The sequence below is a fragment of the Zophobas morio genome, unplaced genomic scaffold (genome assembly GCF_036711695.1).
Source record: "Zophobas morio isolate AGI-343-1 ecotype UQ-CSIRO unplaced genomic scaffold, CSIRO_AGI_Zmor_V1 ptg000021l, whole genome shotgun sequence".
In the NCBI taxonomy this organism is placed as follows: Eukaryota; Metazoa; Arthropoda; class Insecta; order Coleoptera; family Tenebrionidae; genus Zophobas; species Zophobas morio.
Window position 1 is genome coordinate 15,803,533 of NW_026972126.1, and position 15,793 is coordinate 15,819,325.

Consider the following 15,793-nt stretch of genomic DNA (forward strand, 5'->3'; position numbering starts at 1 on the left):
ATGTTTAAACAACGCAACAGTAACTTTTTTTTCAATGTTGGCAACTGTCCATTATCACGTAAACATGGGTTGCTTGATATTACGGTGCAATCGATGTTATCGTTGCGTTATCTCTAACAGAACACTTATTAATCGATTTTTCACTATTTCACTCTACGGCTGTTGTCATAATAATTAATATCTAATTAATATTTTATTTCGCAAATTAATATGAAGCTAAAACCGCAGTAGTACACCAAATTTAACTCGTTTTTAATCGTGTCAATTGATGACAATTATTAAACTAACATTCCAATCTACGTCACTTTTAACGTCGACAAAAAAAATATTGTCCTGAAGAAGCTAAAACAGACGCAACGGAAGGCTAAAAATAACAACGGTTTTTATTCATTCGGTATCTGGAAACGCTTTTGTTACTCTGCTTTGTTTGAATTTCCCCTTTCACGTTCTTTTAGAATAACCCGTAACTGACTTCACCCTTCAAAAGACTCTGTCGACTGCCAAGTTCCCCTTATTGCCGCTTTGGTTTCAATGTTTTGTTAACGTAGACGGATAAAATGATATACAATCAAAGTTGACATAAATAAAAATGAAACTGAACGGGAAATATTGCATACTGACTTAGGAAAACTAGTTTAAATTTAAAAACATTGGTTGGAAGTTATGAAATTATTTCAATAGAAGTTGATTCGCTCTTCCAATAAATCCGTTCTTGAACTACAAAGACAGAAGCATGTAATAACGCCAAAGTTAGAAAATTTCAGAGCACTAAGTTTTTTAATTTTTTTTTTTTTTTCAAAAATCTACATAGAGTAAGGTAAAAAATACGGCTGGATTAATAACACACAGGTATAGAAAAATATTATTTTGCGCATTTTAAATACCATTTATTACTTGGCAAAATTTTAAGATGACATCTTATATTTTTGGTGGGAATGATTAGATAAAATTGTACTATAATCAGTCCATTAGTTTCGGATTTTTTGTAAAAAATTCAAAACTGAATAACGATATTTTGTAATATAGTACAGAGTCATTTATAAGCAAGCAATAGCCCCGCCCACCCACGCCCTCTCGATTTCGGTGATTACTCTTGATATTATTGTTCAGTAAGTTACAAAATCAAACTTATCTTAAGAAATGCTAGCCCCGCCCATCCGACCTCTATTTTCTTAGAGAGTATGTAATTTGCCATAGTCAATCTTATCTTAGCAAGTACTAGCTCCGCCCACCCGTGCTGTTCTCATTCTAATGATTTTATTTCTGTTCAATATGAAATCCACCCTTCATTTGGACTAAATAAAATAAATCACTGAAATGTGATTTATTTTGTGGTGGGTGGGCGGGGTTAATTATGTTCTTTTGTAGAGTGAGAATGGGAACTAATAAAATGTAGGCTGTTAAGAAAAGCGGTAATCGTAATTTTTTGTTATACTATTTGCTGTAAGATTTATTTTTTATTTCAGAAGTTTTATTACAGTCTTTAATAAACAAAAAATATCCCCGCCCGTTCACCCCCTCTTGATTCCGGTGATTACTCTTGATATTGTTCAGTCATTTACTTTAATTTAAAAAAAATCATTTTATTTAGATTTCAAAATTTTTATAATTGAAGCTTTTGACAAACTTTGCTAAAAATCCATAAAAAATTCTAGTATGTAGGTAAATCGACAAGCACATTCGAAAAACATAGTTTGCTGGTCCCAGACTAAGATTTTTGAAATTTTCGGTTTCAAAAACAAAACTTTTTAAATTTCTCAAAAATTGCCGTATCTCATTCTGATGATTCTGAAAATGTGGTCGGAATTTTCGAAGAAACTTTACCGAAAATGACTTCTGTACATCAAAATCAACGAAAAAATGGCTTTACGTAATTTTCGAAAGTGTTTGAAAATGGTCAAAAATTTCAAAATTTTGAAAATTCAAGTTTAACTTGTTCTTAGTCTTTTATAAAAAAAGGTGAGAATCATAATTTTTTCTAATACTATTTGCTATAAGATTTATTTCTTATTTCAGAAGAAAAAAAAATGAGAGAACGGGTGGGTGGGCGGGCTTAAATTTAACTTTTTTCTACAGAGTCATTTATAAGCAAGCAATAGCCCCGCCGACCCACCCCCCCTCGATTCCGGTGATTACTCTTGATATTGTTCAGTCAGTTACAAAATCAGACTTATCTTAAGAAATGTTAGCCCCGCCCACCCGCCCTCTATTTTCTTAGAGGGTATGTAATTTGCCATAGTCAATCTTACCCCGCCCACCCGTGCTGTTCTCATTCTAATGATTTTATTTCTGTTCAATATGAAATCCACCCTTCATTCGGACTAAATAAAATGAATCACTGAAATGTAGGCGGGGTGGGTGGGCGGGGCTAATTATATGTTCTTTTGTAGAGTGAGAATGGGAACTAATAAAATGTAAGCTGTTAATCCTAATTAGAAGAAAACAATGAAAGAACGGGTGGGTGGGCGGCGCTAAGTTTAATTTTATCTCAAAGTCTTTAATAAACAAAAAATATCCCCGCCCGCCCACCCCCTCTTGATTCCGGTGATTACTCTTGATATTGTTTAGTCATTTGCTCTAATTTAAAAAATTCATTTAATTTAAATTTCAAAATTTCAAGCTTTTGGCAAACTTTGTTATAACTCCACAACAAATTCTCGGATATTGGTTGTATTGAAGAGCTTTTTCCAAAAAGATAACATGTTGCTGGTCCCACATCAAGATTTTTTAAATTTTCAGTTTCAAAATTAAGATTTTTAAGTATCCCTAATATTGACAAATTTTATTTTGGTGGATTTTCGAACAAACGTTGCCGAAAATGACTTCTACAAATCGAAATCAACGGAAAAATGGTTTTAGGTTGTTTCGAAGGTGCTTGGCGAAAAATTTGAAAAATTTCGACTTTGACAAAGTTGCCTAAAAACCCATAAAAAATTTTGAGATGTAGATATCGACGAGCTAATAGGAAATATAGTTTATTGGTGGTCCTAGACCGATTTTCGAAATTTTCGGTTTTAATTTAGAATAACCAAAAAATAGTCGTATTTTTTGATGACTCTGAAAATGTGGCACAGAAGGTGCCGAAAATGACTTCTGCAAATCGAAATCAACGAAAAAAGACGTTAAGTAATTTTCAAAGGTGTTTGGAGAAGGCTAATCGTAATTTTTTGTTATACTATATAGTATCTTTGTAAAAATGTTGATAACGTCATCACAAAATTTTGTTAAGGGAAAACTTTACTTTAACATTACATACATATTTTTATTTTAACTTATAAGGATTTTCATGAAAAATAAAATTCGCATAATCAAATTTTATAATTTTTAGATTTTTTAATTTTTCGTTTCCTCAGTTTTTCGAGTTCTTGATTTTTAAATTTTCATTTTCTCGATTACATCACAATTTTTCGTTGTTTCATTTCCTTTATTTTATCAATGTTTCGTTTATTCAGTTTTTCAAATTTTCAGTCGATTTTCCAAATTTTAAATTTTTCAGTTTTGCAATTTTTCGATTTCTCAGTTATTCGATTTCCCGATTTCTTTCATTTTCAATATGTATTTCGATTTTACAATATTTCGTTTTTTCGATTTTGCAATTTTTCGATTTTTTAGTTACTTAATTTTTATCAAAATTTGCATTTCATTCTTTTTCTTTTTTTTTGGACTTTTCAATTTTACATTTTTTTATTCGAAAATTTGAAAAATACAACACTTAAAAATCAGAAAACTAAAAAATCTGCAGTTTTGCCCTTTATTGATTATTTCAGTTTTTCAATTTTCAATCTTTCGATTTTTGAATTTTTCGTTTCTTCAATTTTTCAAGTTTTATAATATTTCATTTTTTGTTTTTGATTTTTCAATTTTAAAATTTTGCAATTTTTTAAATTTTTTTGATTCGAAAAATTGAAAGTCGGAAAAATGGAAAAATTGAGAAAACCAAAAATTGCAAAATTAAAAAGTGGAAAATCGAAAAGCCTAGAACTGAAGAAAACTAAAAATTTTAAAGATCGAAAAAAAAAATCAATGAATCGAAAATTGGAAAACGCAAAAATTGTAAAATCGAAAAATTATACTCGTAGAATGGTCAAAACTGTGGTCGAAAAATGGAAAAACTAAAATCGAGGAACTGAAAAATCGAATAAATGAAAAAGTTTTAAAATCCAGTAATTCAAAAATGAGAAAATTTTAAAACCGTAAAACTGAAAAAGAGAAAAATTAAAAAATTACAATTACATGTTATCATCAACGCGCGGAATTGTGTTTCATACGCTAGATCCAGTGCTGTCGCGGCGGTAGTTTGATTACAAATATATTTTTCTTTTGGACTATATCAACAAAATATAGCATTTCAAGATCACAAATCTGTGGTCCTGTGTTTGAAAAATTAAAAAGGGCATCGAGTATTTTTATTTGAAGTAATATAGTAATATAGAAGTAGTTTTTTAAGAAGCTGTAAACATTCCTAGCGACGCACTGGCTACGACCTTGTGGACCAAATCAAAGCGTCCCCGCTACTCGCCGTAAAACACACCTTGCTTCAACTGGGGAATTGCATCCGTAAGATACTTTTCCGCCTAGTGGTTATCATATATATTTAAAATGAAAAGTAAAAAAATCACAAATCAAAAATAATCCGAAAATTGGAAAATTTCACATGAAAAAGGAAAAATTATAAAATTAGAACATTGAAAAACACAAAAACTGACAAAAAATAAAAAACCGAAACGAAAAACTGCAAATCGAAAAATTGAAGAAGCGCAAAATTGAAAAAACAAAAAATTTTAATATCGGAATATTGGAAAACCGAAAAATTGTCAAAATAAAGCAAACCAAAAACCCAAACAAAAAGTTGCAATCGAAGATTTGAAGAAATCAAATATTGAAAAATCGAAAAAATGAAGATGTTTCAAAATCCAATAATTGAAAAATAGAAAAATTCTAAGGGGCCAATTCCAAGTTGGCGACGCAAGTCACTGGTGCAGCGCAACTTTATAATGCTAATTTGGGTATCAAATGCTGGTTGCTAGGGGTGACGGAATCAACAAACGCAGTTGTGTCGAATTTTCCATTGAAATTTGCACCATGGAGTTGCGGCACCTCTAGTAGGCAGTGCAAGTTGGCGCAATTTATCTCGAAAAATTGCGTTTGTTTATTCCGTCACCCCTAACAACCTGCATTTGATACCTAAATTAGCATTATAAAGTTGCGCTGCACCAGTGACTTGCGCCACCAACTTGGAATTGGCCCCTAAGACCGTAAAATTAAAAAGTATTTAAAAAAATATTATTATTATCATTATTACATATTTAATGTGAAAACTAGAAACATTGCAAATCAAAAATCGAAGAAATGAAAAATAAAAAATCCTGAAACTAAAGAATCTAAAATTGAAAAAACGAAAAATTAGAAAATCTAAAAATTGCATATCGAAAAATTGAAAAATTTCACATGCAACAAAAAAAAAATACAAATTATAAAACCAAATTATTGAAAAACTGAAAAATTGAAACATCGAAAAATTGCAAAATCTAAAAACTGAAACATCCAAAAGTTGGAAAATTGAAAAAATTGACACTGAAAAAACAAAAACATGTAAAAATAAAAAAACCGAAACGACAAATTGCAAATCTAAAATTTAAAGAAATGAAAAATTAAAGAATCGAAAAACTGAAAAATTAAAAGTTGAAAATTTGAGAAATTTTAAATCGGAAAATTGCAAAATCTAAAACTGAAGAAACAAATTAAAATTGAAAAAAAAATATATAAAATCGGAAAATAGAATAACTGAAATGAAAAATAAAGAACCGAAACTAAAATAAAGGTTATCATCAAAAATAAAATTCAAGTCAAAAAAGCTGCGGGACTGTTATTTACGCCATTGCTTTTTATTTTATAGAGGTTATCTGAAAACAAAAATTGCAAACAATTTTTTATAATATTTTAAGGAAGTTGGGCTACACTTCAAGGGCGAGGGAAGTTCTGTAGAAATAACTTTCCACTAATTTTTTTGCACATTTACGATAGGGCTAACTTAGCAAAATTTTGAGAAAATGTCATTATATTTTTGGTAGGAATGATTGTTGTATATAAATTTCACAATTAGTCCAGCAGTTTCGGAGATTAAACATTTCTGTAATAAATTGACAACGGACGGCAGACGGAAATCAAACGACAGACAGACGGAAACAGAAGACCTACTTTTCAAAACTCTAGGACCTTTTGTTTATCAGAAGCTAATTTTATAGTGTTATTTTGCCAATTCTAGAACTTTCTAGCTACAATTTATTACAATTAAGTTTCTTTAAGGCTCCTTCAAGATTTACAATTCCCGACAGCTTAAAACAAAATTTCAGAGCAACAATTTTTTTAGTTTTTCAAATTTCAAATCTGTTTGCCCAATTTTTACTTTTTTTTTTTCAAAAATCTACTAAGATGTCTAAGGTAAAAAATATGGCTGGATTAATAAATAAATCACTGCTATAGAAGAATATTATTTTGCAGATTTTAAATAAAAATCTTTTTTTTGTTTTATGTTATGCCTTTTTTCTTAATATAGGTTGTCATCTGTTTTAAATTTTTGTTGTGAAAAGATGACTACGTATATTAGGAAAAAAACGTAAAATATAAGCCCCACCCACCCACCCTACCTCAATTGTGATGATTTTTTTAATTCGTCGTGAGTCAAGAGGGCGGAAATTAATTGCAAAATCCTTATTTCTCCGCAAGAAATTACCAGGTTTTTAAGTATCGTGTTGTCCAAGGAATGCTACGTATATTAAGTAAAAATTAAAGTCCGATTGAGATCAAGACGAAGAGGTGGGGCTTATTTTTCGGCTTTTTTTTACTTAATCCATACAGTTTGCTTTAAACGATTAGTCAAAAACATATTTCACATAACAATTTTTCGTAGGAAAACAAGGATTTTGCAAATAAGCTCCGCCCCACGACTTACGACGGGTAAAAAAATCATCACGATTGAGATAGGGCGGGTGGGCGGGGCTTATATTTGGCCTTTTTTTTCTTAATATACGTAGTCATCTGTTTTAAATTTTTGTTCTGAAAAGATGACTACGTATATTAGGAAAAAAAAAACGCAAAATATAAGCCCCACCCACCCACCCTACCTCAATTGTGATGATTTTTTTAATTCGTCGTGAGCCAAGAGGGTGGAGATTAATTGCAAAATCCTTATTACTCCGCAAGAAATTACCAGGTTTTTAATTATCGTGTTGTCCAAGGAATGCTACGTATATTAAGTAAAAATTAAAGCCAGATTAAGATCGAGACAAAGGGGTGGGGCTTATTTTTTGACTTTCTATTTTACTTAATCCATATAGTTTGCTCTAAACGATTAGTCAAAAACATATTTCACATAACAATTTTTCATAGGAAAATAAGGATTTTGCAATTAAGCTCCGTCCCACGACTTACGACGGGAAAAAAAATCATCACGATTGAGATAGAGCAGGTGGGCGGGGCTTATATTATGCCTTTTTTTCTTAATATCTCTTCTTTTCACAACAAAAACTTAAAACAGATGACTACGTATATTAAGAAAAAAAGGCAAAATATAAGCCCCACCCACCCACCCTACCTCAATTGTGATGATTTTTGTATTCGTCGTGGGCCAAAAGGGCGGAGCTTACTTGCAAAATCCTTATTTCTCTGCAAGAAATTAGCATAATCAGTCCAGCCCAGAATATTTGGAGATTATTTGTCTCGACAACGGACGATAAACGGACAACAGCTGACATCCAGACGGAAAAATAAACTCATTTTTTCATATTCTAAGCAGTTTTTTTATTGTTACTTTGTGCAAATTCCGCCAGCCATCCTTAGAAAAATATTTACGCAAACCCGTCTTCAAAAGAAGTGTTTACTTCCACCATCGAATTACCCAGTCTCGTTCCTTAGATAAACATAATTACCAAACTAATAAAAAAGTAATCAACTTTAATAACTTTCCTCTCAATCCCGATTTCATTCTTACCCCTCACGCAAATCCCACCACCCCCCTAATCCCTAATCCACTCACCCTCTTCCAAATACTGAAAGTCCTTCAGCGTCTGTATCGCGAAAATGTTCTCCTTGCACTGCTGCCCCACCTTCTCCGACCCAGTTTTGATTAAATACTCCAGAAGCACCAAAGCTTTGTAGACGTGCCGCCAATTCCTCCCGTGGTCGTTCAGCCTCTTCCACACCATCTGCATGATTTCGCTAAAGGCCACCACGTTGTACGTCAGATCGGCGATTTCGGCCATAATCGTGCTGCTCGGACCCCATGGGTCGTTCGAGGTCGCCTCGCGGACCTTCTTCTGGGCATCGGAATAGTTGTGAGCAAAGTTTTTCAGATTGCGTCGAATCCCAGCCACATTCACTTGCATATCGTGGGAACCTCGTCTCATCTACGGACAGAACGAAAGGGAAGGTAGAGAGTTTTCGATAGGCGGCGAGGCCGAGATGTGGTCGGGGTAAATGTTTTTCCTTTCTTTGCCGCTAAATTATTCACAATTTTGTTTCGGATGGAGTAATGTTTACATGCGGTTATTTCGCAAGGGAATTCGATGAAATGGGAGAGTTTATGTTGTTTGTTGAGAAGAACTCGGCCGACTGTGCAGTCGTAAAAAGAGATCATAAAGTGAGTCATGGGAGACGTTACTTAGTTTTTCTGTCAATGATAAAATACGATCGGTGGAGCTTGAAAGATGGATTAGTTAACGTAATGCAGGCATTTTTGTTGGCGAATGTTTCTACGTCTGGGTTTTCTTAAAAACCTCTTTTGTCGTTTCTACGAGTCTTTGTAACTAAAATAACACACTTTTCTTTGCCAGAGATCTCTGCATTGCAGTTATATTTACTGAAAGAATGTCAAAATAAATCTACGTGAGCTTATATCTATTTATTTATTTATTTTTTTTTTTTGAAAGACTAGATATGGATGAATAGAATTTATACTATAGACGTTGATAACACAGAAACTTTCCCAGTTTATTAGTTTATATATCTAGAAATTATTAATTTAGATTGTTGGTTAAACAAAACAATTTAAATGTTACTCTTTAAAAATAAAAGTTCCTCTAATTTCACTCGTTTTTATTAGAAAGTGGCTACATCATCCACAACCGCAACCAAAATACGAAAAGCGACCAATCAGAAGTGAATTTTCTATTAGTGTTGGACGCCGAATAGTGTCATATTTTTTGGAATTCTCAACAATATTCAAGATGGCGTCACAGTTTTTTAGAAATCTGAAAAGACAAATTTTGGTTAGCATACTAACGTTAATTTGTCGTCATACGACAAGCGACCAATCAGAAGTGAGTTTTCTGTTAGTGTTGGACGTCAAATATTATTTTATCAACATTTCGATTAAATCTCTTAAATAATCCGACATAAAACTGTAGAATCTGATCGTCCAAGGTTATTTTGTGCACAAGTACGTCATGTTACACATTTAAAGTGAGATATTCCTAATATTATTCGGGATTGCGTCACATTTTTCTGGAATTTTGAAAAGACAAATTTTGGTTAGCATACTAACGTCAACTTAACGTCATACGAGAAGCGACCAATCACAGGTGAGTTTTCTATTAGTGTTGGACGTCGAATAGTGTTTTAGCAACATTTCGTTTAATCGCTTAAATAATTTGACATAAAGCTGTTAAATCTGATGGTCCAAACTTATTTTGCTATTAGTCAAATTACACATTTAAAATCAGTTATTCTCAACAATATTCAAGATAGCGACACAGTTTTTTGGAAATCTGAAAAGACAAATTTTGGTTAGCATACTAACGTTAATTTGTCGTCATACGACAAGCGACCAATCAGAAGTGAGTTTTCTATTAGTGCTAGACGTCGAATATTATTTTATCAACATTTCGATTAAATCTCTTAAATAATCCGACATAAAACTGTAGAATCTGATGGTCCAAGGTTATTTTGTGCACAAGTACGTCATGTTACACATTTAAAGTGAGATATTCCTAATATTATTCGGGATTGCGTCACATTTTTCTGGAATTATGAAAAGACAAATTTTGGTTAGCATACTAACGTCAACTTAACGTCATACGAGAAGTGACCAATCACAGGTGAGTTTTCTATTAGTGTTGGACGTCGAATGGTGTTATAGCAACATTTCGTTTAATCGCTGAAATAATTTGACATAAAGTTGTTAAATCTGATGGTCAAAACTTACTTTGTGAATAAGTAAGTCAAATTACATACTTAAAATGAGATATTGTCAACAATATTCAAAATGGCGACACAGTTTTTTGGAAATCTGAAAAGACAAATTTTGGTTAGCATACTAATGTTAATTTGTCGTCATACGACAAGCGATCAATCAGAAGTGAGTTTTCTATTAGTGCTGGACGTCGAATAATATTTTATCAACATTTCGATTAAATCTCTTAAATAATCCGACATAAAACTGTAGAATCTGATGGTCCAAGGTTATTTTGTGCACAAGTACGTCATGTTACACATTTAAAGTGAGATATTCCTAATATTATTTGGGATTGCGTCACATTTTTCTGGAATTTTGAAAAGACAAATTTTGGTTAGCATACTAACGTCAATTTATCGTCATACGAGACGCGACCAATCACAGGTGAGTTTTCTATTAGTGTTGGACGTCGAATGTTGTTTTACCAACATTTCGTTTAATCGCTGAAATAATTTGACATAAAGTTGTTAAATCTGATAGTCCAAACTTATTTTGCGAATAAGTCAAATTACACATTTAAAATCAGTTATTCTTAACAATGTTCAAGATAGCGACACAGTTTTTTGGAAATCTGAAAAGACAAATTTTGGTTAGCATACTAACGTTAATTTGTCGTCATACGACAAGCGACCAATCAGAAGTGAGTTTCCTATTGGTGCTAGACGTCGAATAATATTTTATCAACATTTCGATTAAATCTCTTAAATAATCCGACATAAAACTGTAGAATCTGATGGTCCAAGGTTATTTTGTGCACAAGTACGTCATGTTACACATTTAAAGTGAGATATTCCTAATATTATTCGGGATTGCGTCACATTTTTCTGGAATTATGAAAAGACAAATTTTGGTTAGCATACTAACGTCAACTTAACGTCATACGAGAAGTGACCAATCACAGGTGAGTTTTCTATTAGTGTTGGACGTCGAATGGTGTTTTAGCAACATTTCGTTTAATCGCTGAAATAATTTGACATAAAGTTGTTAAATCTGATGGTCAAAACTTACTTTGTGAATAAGTAAGTCAAATTACATACTTAAAATGAGATATTGTCAACAATATTCAAAATGGCGACACAGTTTTTTGGAAATCTGAAAAGACAAATTTTGGTTAGCATACTAATGTTAATTTGTCGTCATACGACAAGCGATCAATCAGAAGTGAGTTTTCTATTAGTGCTGGACGTCGAATAATATTTTATCAACATTTCGATTAAATCTCTTAAATAATCCGACATAAAACTGTAGAATCTGATGGTCCAAGGTTATTTTGTGCACAAGTACGTCATGTTACACATTTAAAGTGAGATATTCCTAATATTATTCGGGATTGCGTCACATTTTTCTGGAATTATGAAAAGACAAATTTTGGTTAGCATATTAACGTCAACTTAACGTCATACGAGAAGTGACCAATCACAGGTGAGTTTTCTATTAGTGTTGGACGTCGAATGGTGTTTTAGCAACATTTCGTTTAATCGCTGAAATAATTTGACATAAAGTTGTTAAATCTGATGGTCAAAACTTACTTTGTGAATAAGTAAGTCAAATTACATACTTAAAATGAGATATTGTCAACAATATTAAAATGGCGACACAGTTTTTTGGAAATCTGAATAAGACAAATTTTGGTTAGCATACTAATGTTAATTTGTCGTCATACGACAAGCGATCAATCAGAAGTGAGTTTTCTATTAGTGCTGGACGTCGAATAATATTTTATCAACATTTCGATTAAATCTCTTAAATAATCCGACATAAAACTGTAGAATCTGATGGTCCAAGGTTATTTTGTGCACAAGTACGTCATGTTACACATTTAAAGTGAGATATTCCTAATATTATTCGGGATTGCGTCACATTTTTCTGGAATTATGAAAAGACAAATTTTGGTTAGCATATTAACGTCAACTTAACGTCATACGAGAAGTGACCAATCACAGGTGAGTTTTCTATTAGTGTTGGACGTCCAATGGTGTTTTAGCAACATTTCGTTTAATCTCTAAAATAATTTGACATAAAGTTGTTAAATCTGATGGTCCAAACTTATTTTGCTATTAGTCAAATTACACATTTAAAATCAGTTATTCTCAACAATATTCAAGATAGCGACACAGTTTTTTGGAAATCTGAAAAGACAAATTTTGGTTAGCATACTAACGTTAATTTGTCGTCATACGACAAGCGACCAATCAGAAGTGAGTTTTCTATTAGTGCTAGACGTCGAATATTATTTTATCAACATTTCGATTAAATCTCTTAAATAATCCGACATAAAACTGTAGAATCTGATGGTCCAAGGTTATTTTGTGCACAAGTACGTCATGTTACACATTTAAAGTGAGATATTCCTAATATTATTCGGGATTGCGTCACATTTTTCTGGAATTATGAAAAGACAAATTTTGGTTAGCATACTAACGTCAACTTAACGTCATACGAGAAGTGACCAATCACAGGTGAGTTTTCTATTAGTGTTGGACGTCGAATGGTGTTATAGCAACATTTCGTTTAATCGCTGAAATAATTTGACATAAAGTTGTTAAATCTGATGGTCAAAACTTACTTTGTGAATAAGTAAGTCAAATTACATACTTAAAATGAGATATTGTCAACAATATTCAAAATGGCGACACAGTTTTTTGGAAATCTGAAAAGACAAATTTTGGTTAGCATACTAATGTTAATTTGTCGTCATACGACAAGCGATCAATCAGAAGTGAGTTTTCTATTAGTGCTGGACGTCGAATAATATTTTATCAACATTTCGATTAAATCTCTTAAATAATCCGACATAAAACTGTAGAATCTGATGGTCCAAGGTTATTTTGTGCACAAGTACGTCATGTTACACATTTAAAGTGAGATATTCCTAATATTATTTGGGATTGCGTCACATTTTTCTGGAATTTTGAAAAGACAAATTTTGGTTAGCATACTAACGTCAATTTATCGTCATACGAGACGCGACCAATCACAGGTGAGTTTTCTATTAGTGTTGGACGTCGAATGTTGTTTTACCAACATTTCGTTTAATCGCTGAAATAATTTGACATAAAGTTGTTAAATCTGATAGTCCAAACTTATTTTGCGAATAAGTCAAATTACACATTTAAAATCAGTTATTCTTAACAATGTTCAAGATAGCGACACAGTTTTTTGGAAATCTGAAAAGACAAATTTTGGTTAGCATACTAACGTTAATTTGTCGTCATACGACAAGCGACCAATCAGAAGTGAGTTTCCTATTGGTGCTAGACGTCGAATAATATTTTATCAACATTTCGATTAAATCTCTTAAATAATCCGACATAAAACTGTAGAATCTGATGGTCCAAGGTTATTTTGTGCACAAGTACGTCATGTTACACATTTAAAGTGAGATATTCCTAATATTATTCGGGATTGCGTCACATTTTTCTGGAATTATGAAAAGACAAATTTTGGTTAGCATACTAACGTCAACTTAACGTCATACGAGAAGTGACCAATCACAGGTGAGTTTTCTATTAGTGTTGGACGTCGAATAGTGTTTTACCCACATTTCGATTAATCACTGAAATAATTTGTCAGAAAGTTGTTAAATCTGATGGTCTAAACTTATTTTGTGAATAAGTAAGTCAAATTACACATTTAAAATGAGTTATTCTCAACACTATTGAAGATAGCGACACAGTTTTTTGGAAATCTGAAAAGACAAATTTTGGTTAGCATACTAACGTTAATTTGTCGTCATACGACAACCGACCAATCAGAAGTGAGTTTTCTATTAGTGCTGGACGTCGAATATTATTTTATCAACATTTCGATTAAATCTCTTAAATAATCCGACATAAAACTGTAGAATCTAATGGTCCCAGGTTATTTTGTGCACAAGTACGTCATGTTACACATTTAAAGTGAGATATTCCTAATATTATTCGGGATTGCGTCACATTTTTTTTGGAATTTTGAAAAGACAAATTTTGGTTAGCATACTAACGTCAACTTAACGTCATACGAGAAGTGACCAATCACAGGGGAGTTTTCTATTAGTGTTGGACGTCGAATAGTGTTTTAGCAACATTTCGGTTAATCGGTGAAATAATTTGACATGAAGTTGTTAAATTTGATGCTCCAAAATTATTTTGTGAATAAGTAAGTCAAATTACACACTTAAAATGAGATATTCTCAACAATATTCAAAATGGCCCCGCAGTAATCTGACAGAAAACTGTAAAATCTGGTAGTCCGACTTACTTCGTCAAAAAAATACGTCTTATTACACACTTAAAGTGAAATATTGTCAATAATTCTACAGATGGCGTCCCAGTTTTTTGGAATTTTGAAAAGACAGATTTTGGTTAGCAAACTAACGTCAACTTGTCATAAGACGAGCAACCAATCAGAGGTGAGTTTTATATTAGTGTTGGACGTCGAATAGTGTTTTACCAACATTTCGATTAAATCTCTAGGATAATCCAACAAAAACTATAAAATATGATGGTCCGAATTTATTTACTGAAAAAATACGTCTTTTATTTAGTGAAAAATACGTCATGTTACACATTTAAAATGATATATTGGCAAAAATATTACAAATGGCGTCACAGTTTTTAGGAATTTTGAAGACAAATTTTGGTTATCAAACTAATGTCAACTTGTCATACGACGAGCGACCAATCAGAGGGGAATCTTCTATGATTGTTAGACGTCGAATAGTGATTTATGTATTGAAAAAATACGTCGTGTTACACATTTAAAGTGAGATGTTGTCAATAATTCTACAGATGGCGCCCCAATTTTTTGGAATTTTGAAAAGACAGATTTTGGTTAGCAAACTAACGTCAACTTGTCATAAGACGAGCAACCAATCAGAGGTGAGTTTTATATTAGTGTTGGATGTCGAATAGTGTTTTACCAACATTTCGATTAAATCTCTAGGATAATTTAACATAAAAACTGTAAAATATGATGGTCCGAATTTATTTACGGAAAAAATACGTCTTTTATTTAGTGAAAAATACGTCATGTTACACATTTAAAGTGATATATTGTCAAAAACATTACAAATGGCGTCACAGTTTTTGGGAATTTTTAAAAGACAAATTTTGGTTAGCAAACTAATGTCAACTTGTCATACGACGAGCGACCAATCAGAGGGGAATCTTCTATGATTGTTAGACGTCGAATAGTGATTTATGTATTGAAAAAATACGTCGTGTTACACATTTAAAGTGAGATATTGTCAATAATTCTACAGATGGCGTCCCAGTTTTTTGGAATTTTGAAAAGACAGATTTTGGGTAGCAAACTGACGTCAACTTTTCATAAGACGAGCAACCAATCAGCGGTGAGTTGTATATTAGTGTTGGACGTCGAATAGTGTTTTACCAACATTTCGATTAAATCTCTAGGATAATTAAACATAAAAACTGTAAAATATGATGGTCCGAATTTATTTAGTGAAAAAATACGTCTTTTATTTAGTGAAAAATACGTCATGTTACACATTTAAAATGATATATTGTCAAAAATATTACAATTGCCGGAGAAATTTTGGTTACCAAACAAATGTCAACC

At 32.1% G+C, this 15,793-nt stretch overlaps 1 protein-coding gene across 5 annotated transcripts in view; it reads right to left on the reverse strand.

The window, feature by feature from the left end:
- Positions 1–15,793, reverse strand: part of LOC135133171 (epsin-1) — a 28,981-nt gene that overhangs the window by 10,318 nt on the left and 2,870 nt on the right. For all 5 annotated transcript variants that reach the window (XM_064061468.1, XM_064061469.1, XM_064061467.1 and 2 more), the window contains one exon: positions 8,036–8,405. In XM_064061468.1, coding sequence (XP_063917538.1) covers positions 8,036–8,405 — 370 coding nt within the window. The remainder of the gene's footprint in view (positions 1–8,035; positions 8,406–15,793) is intronic.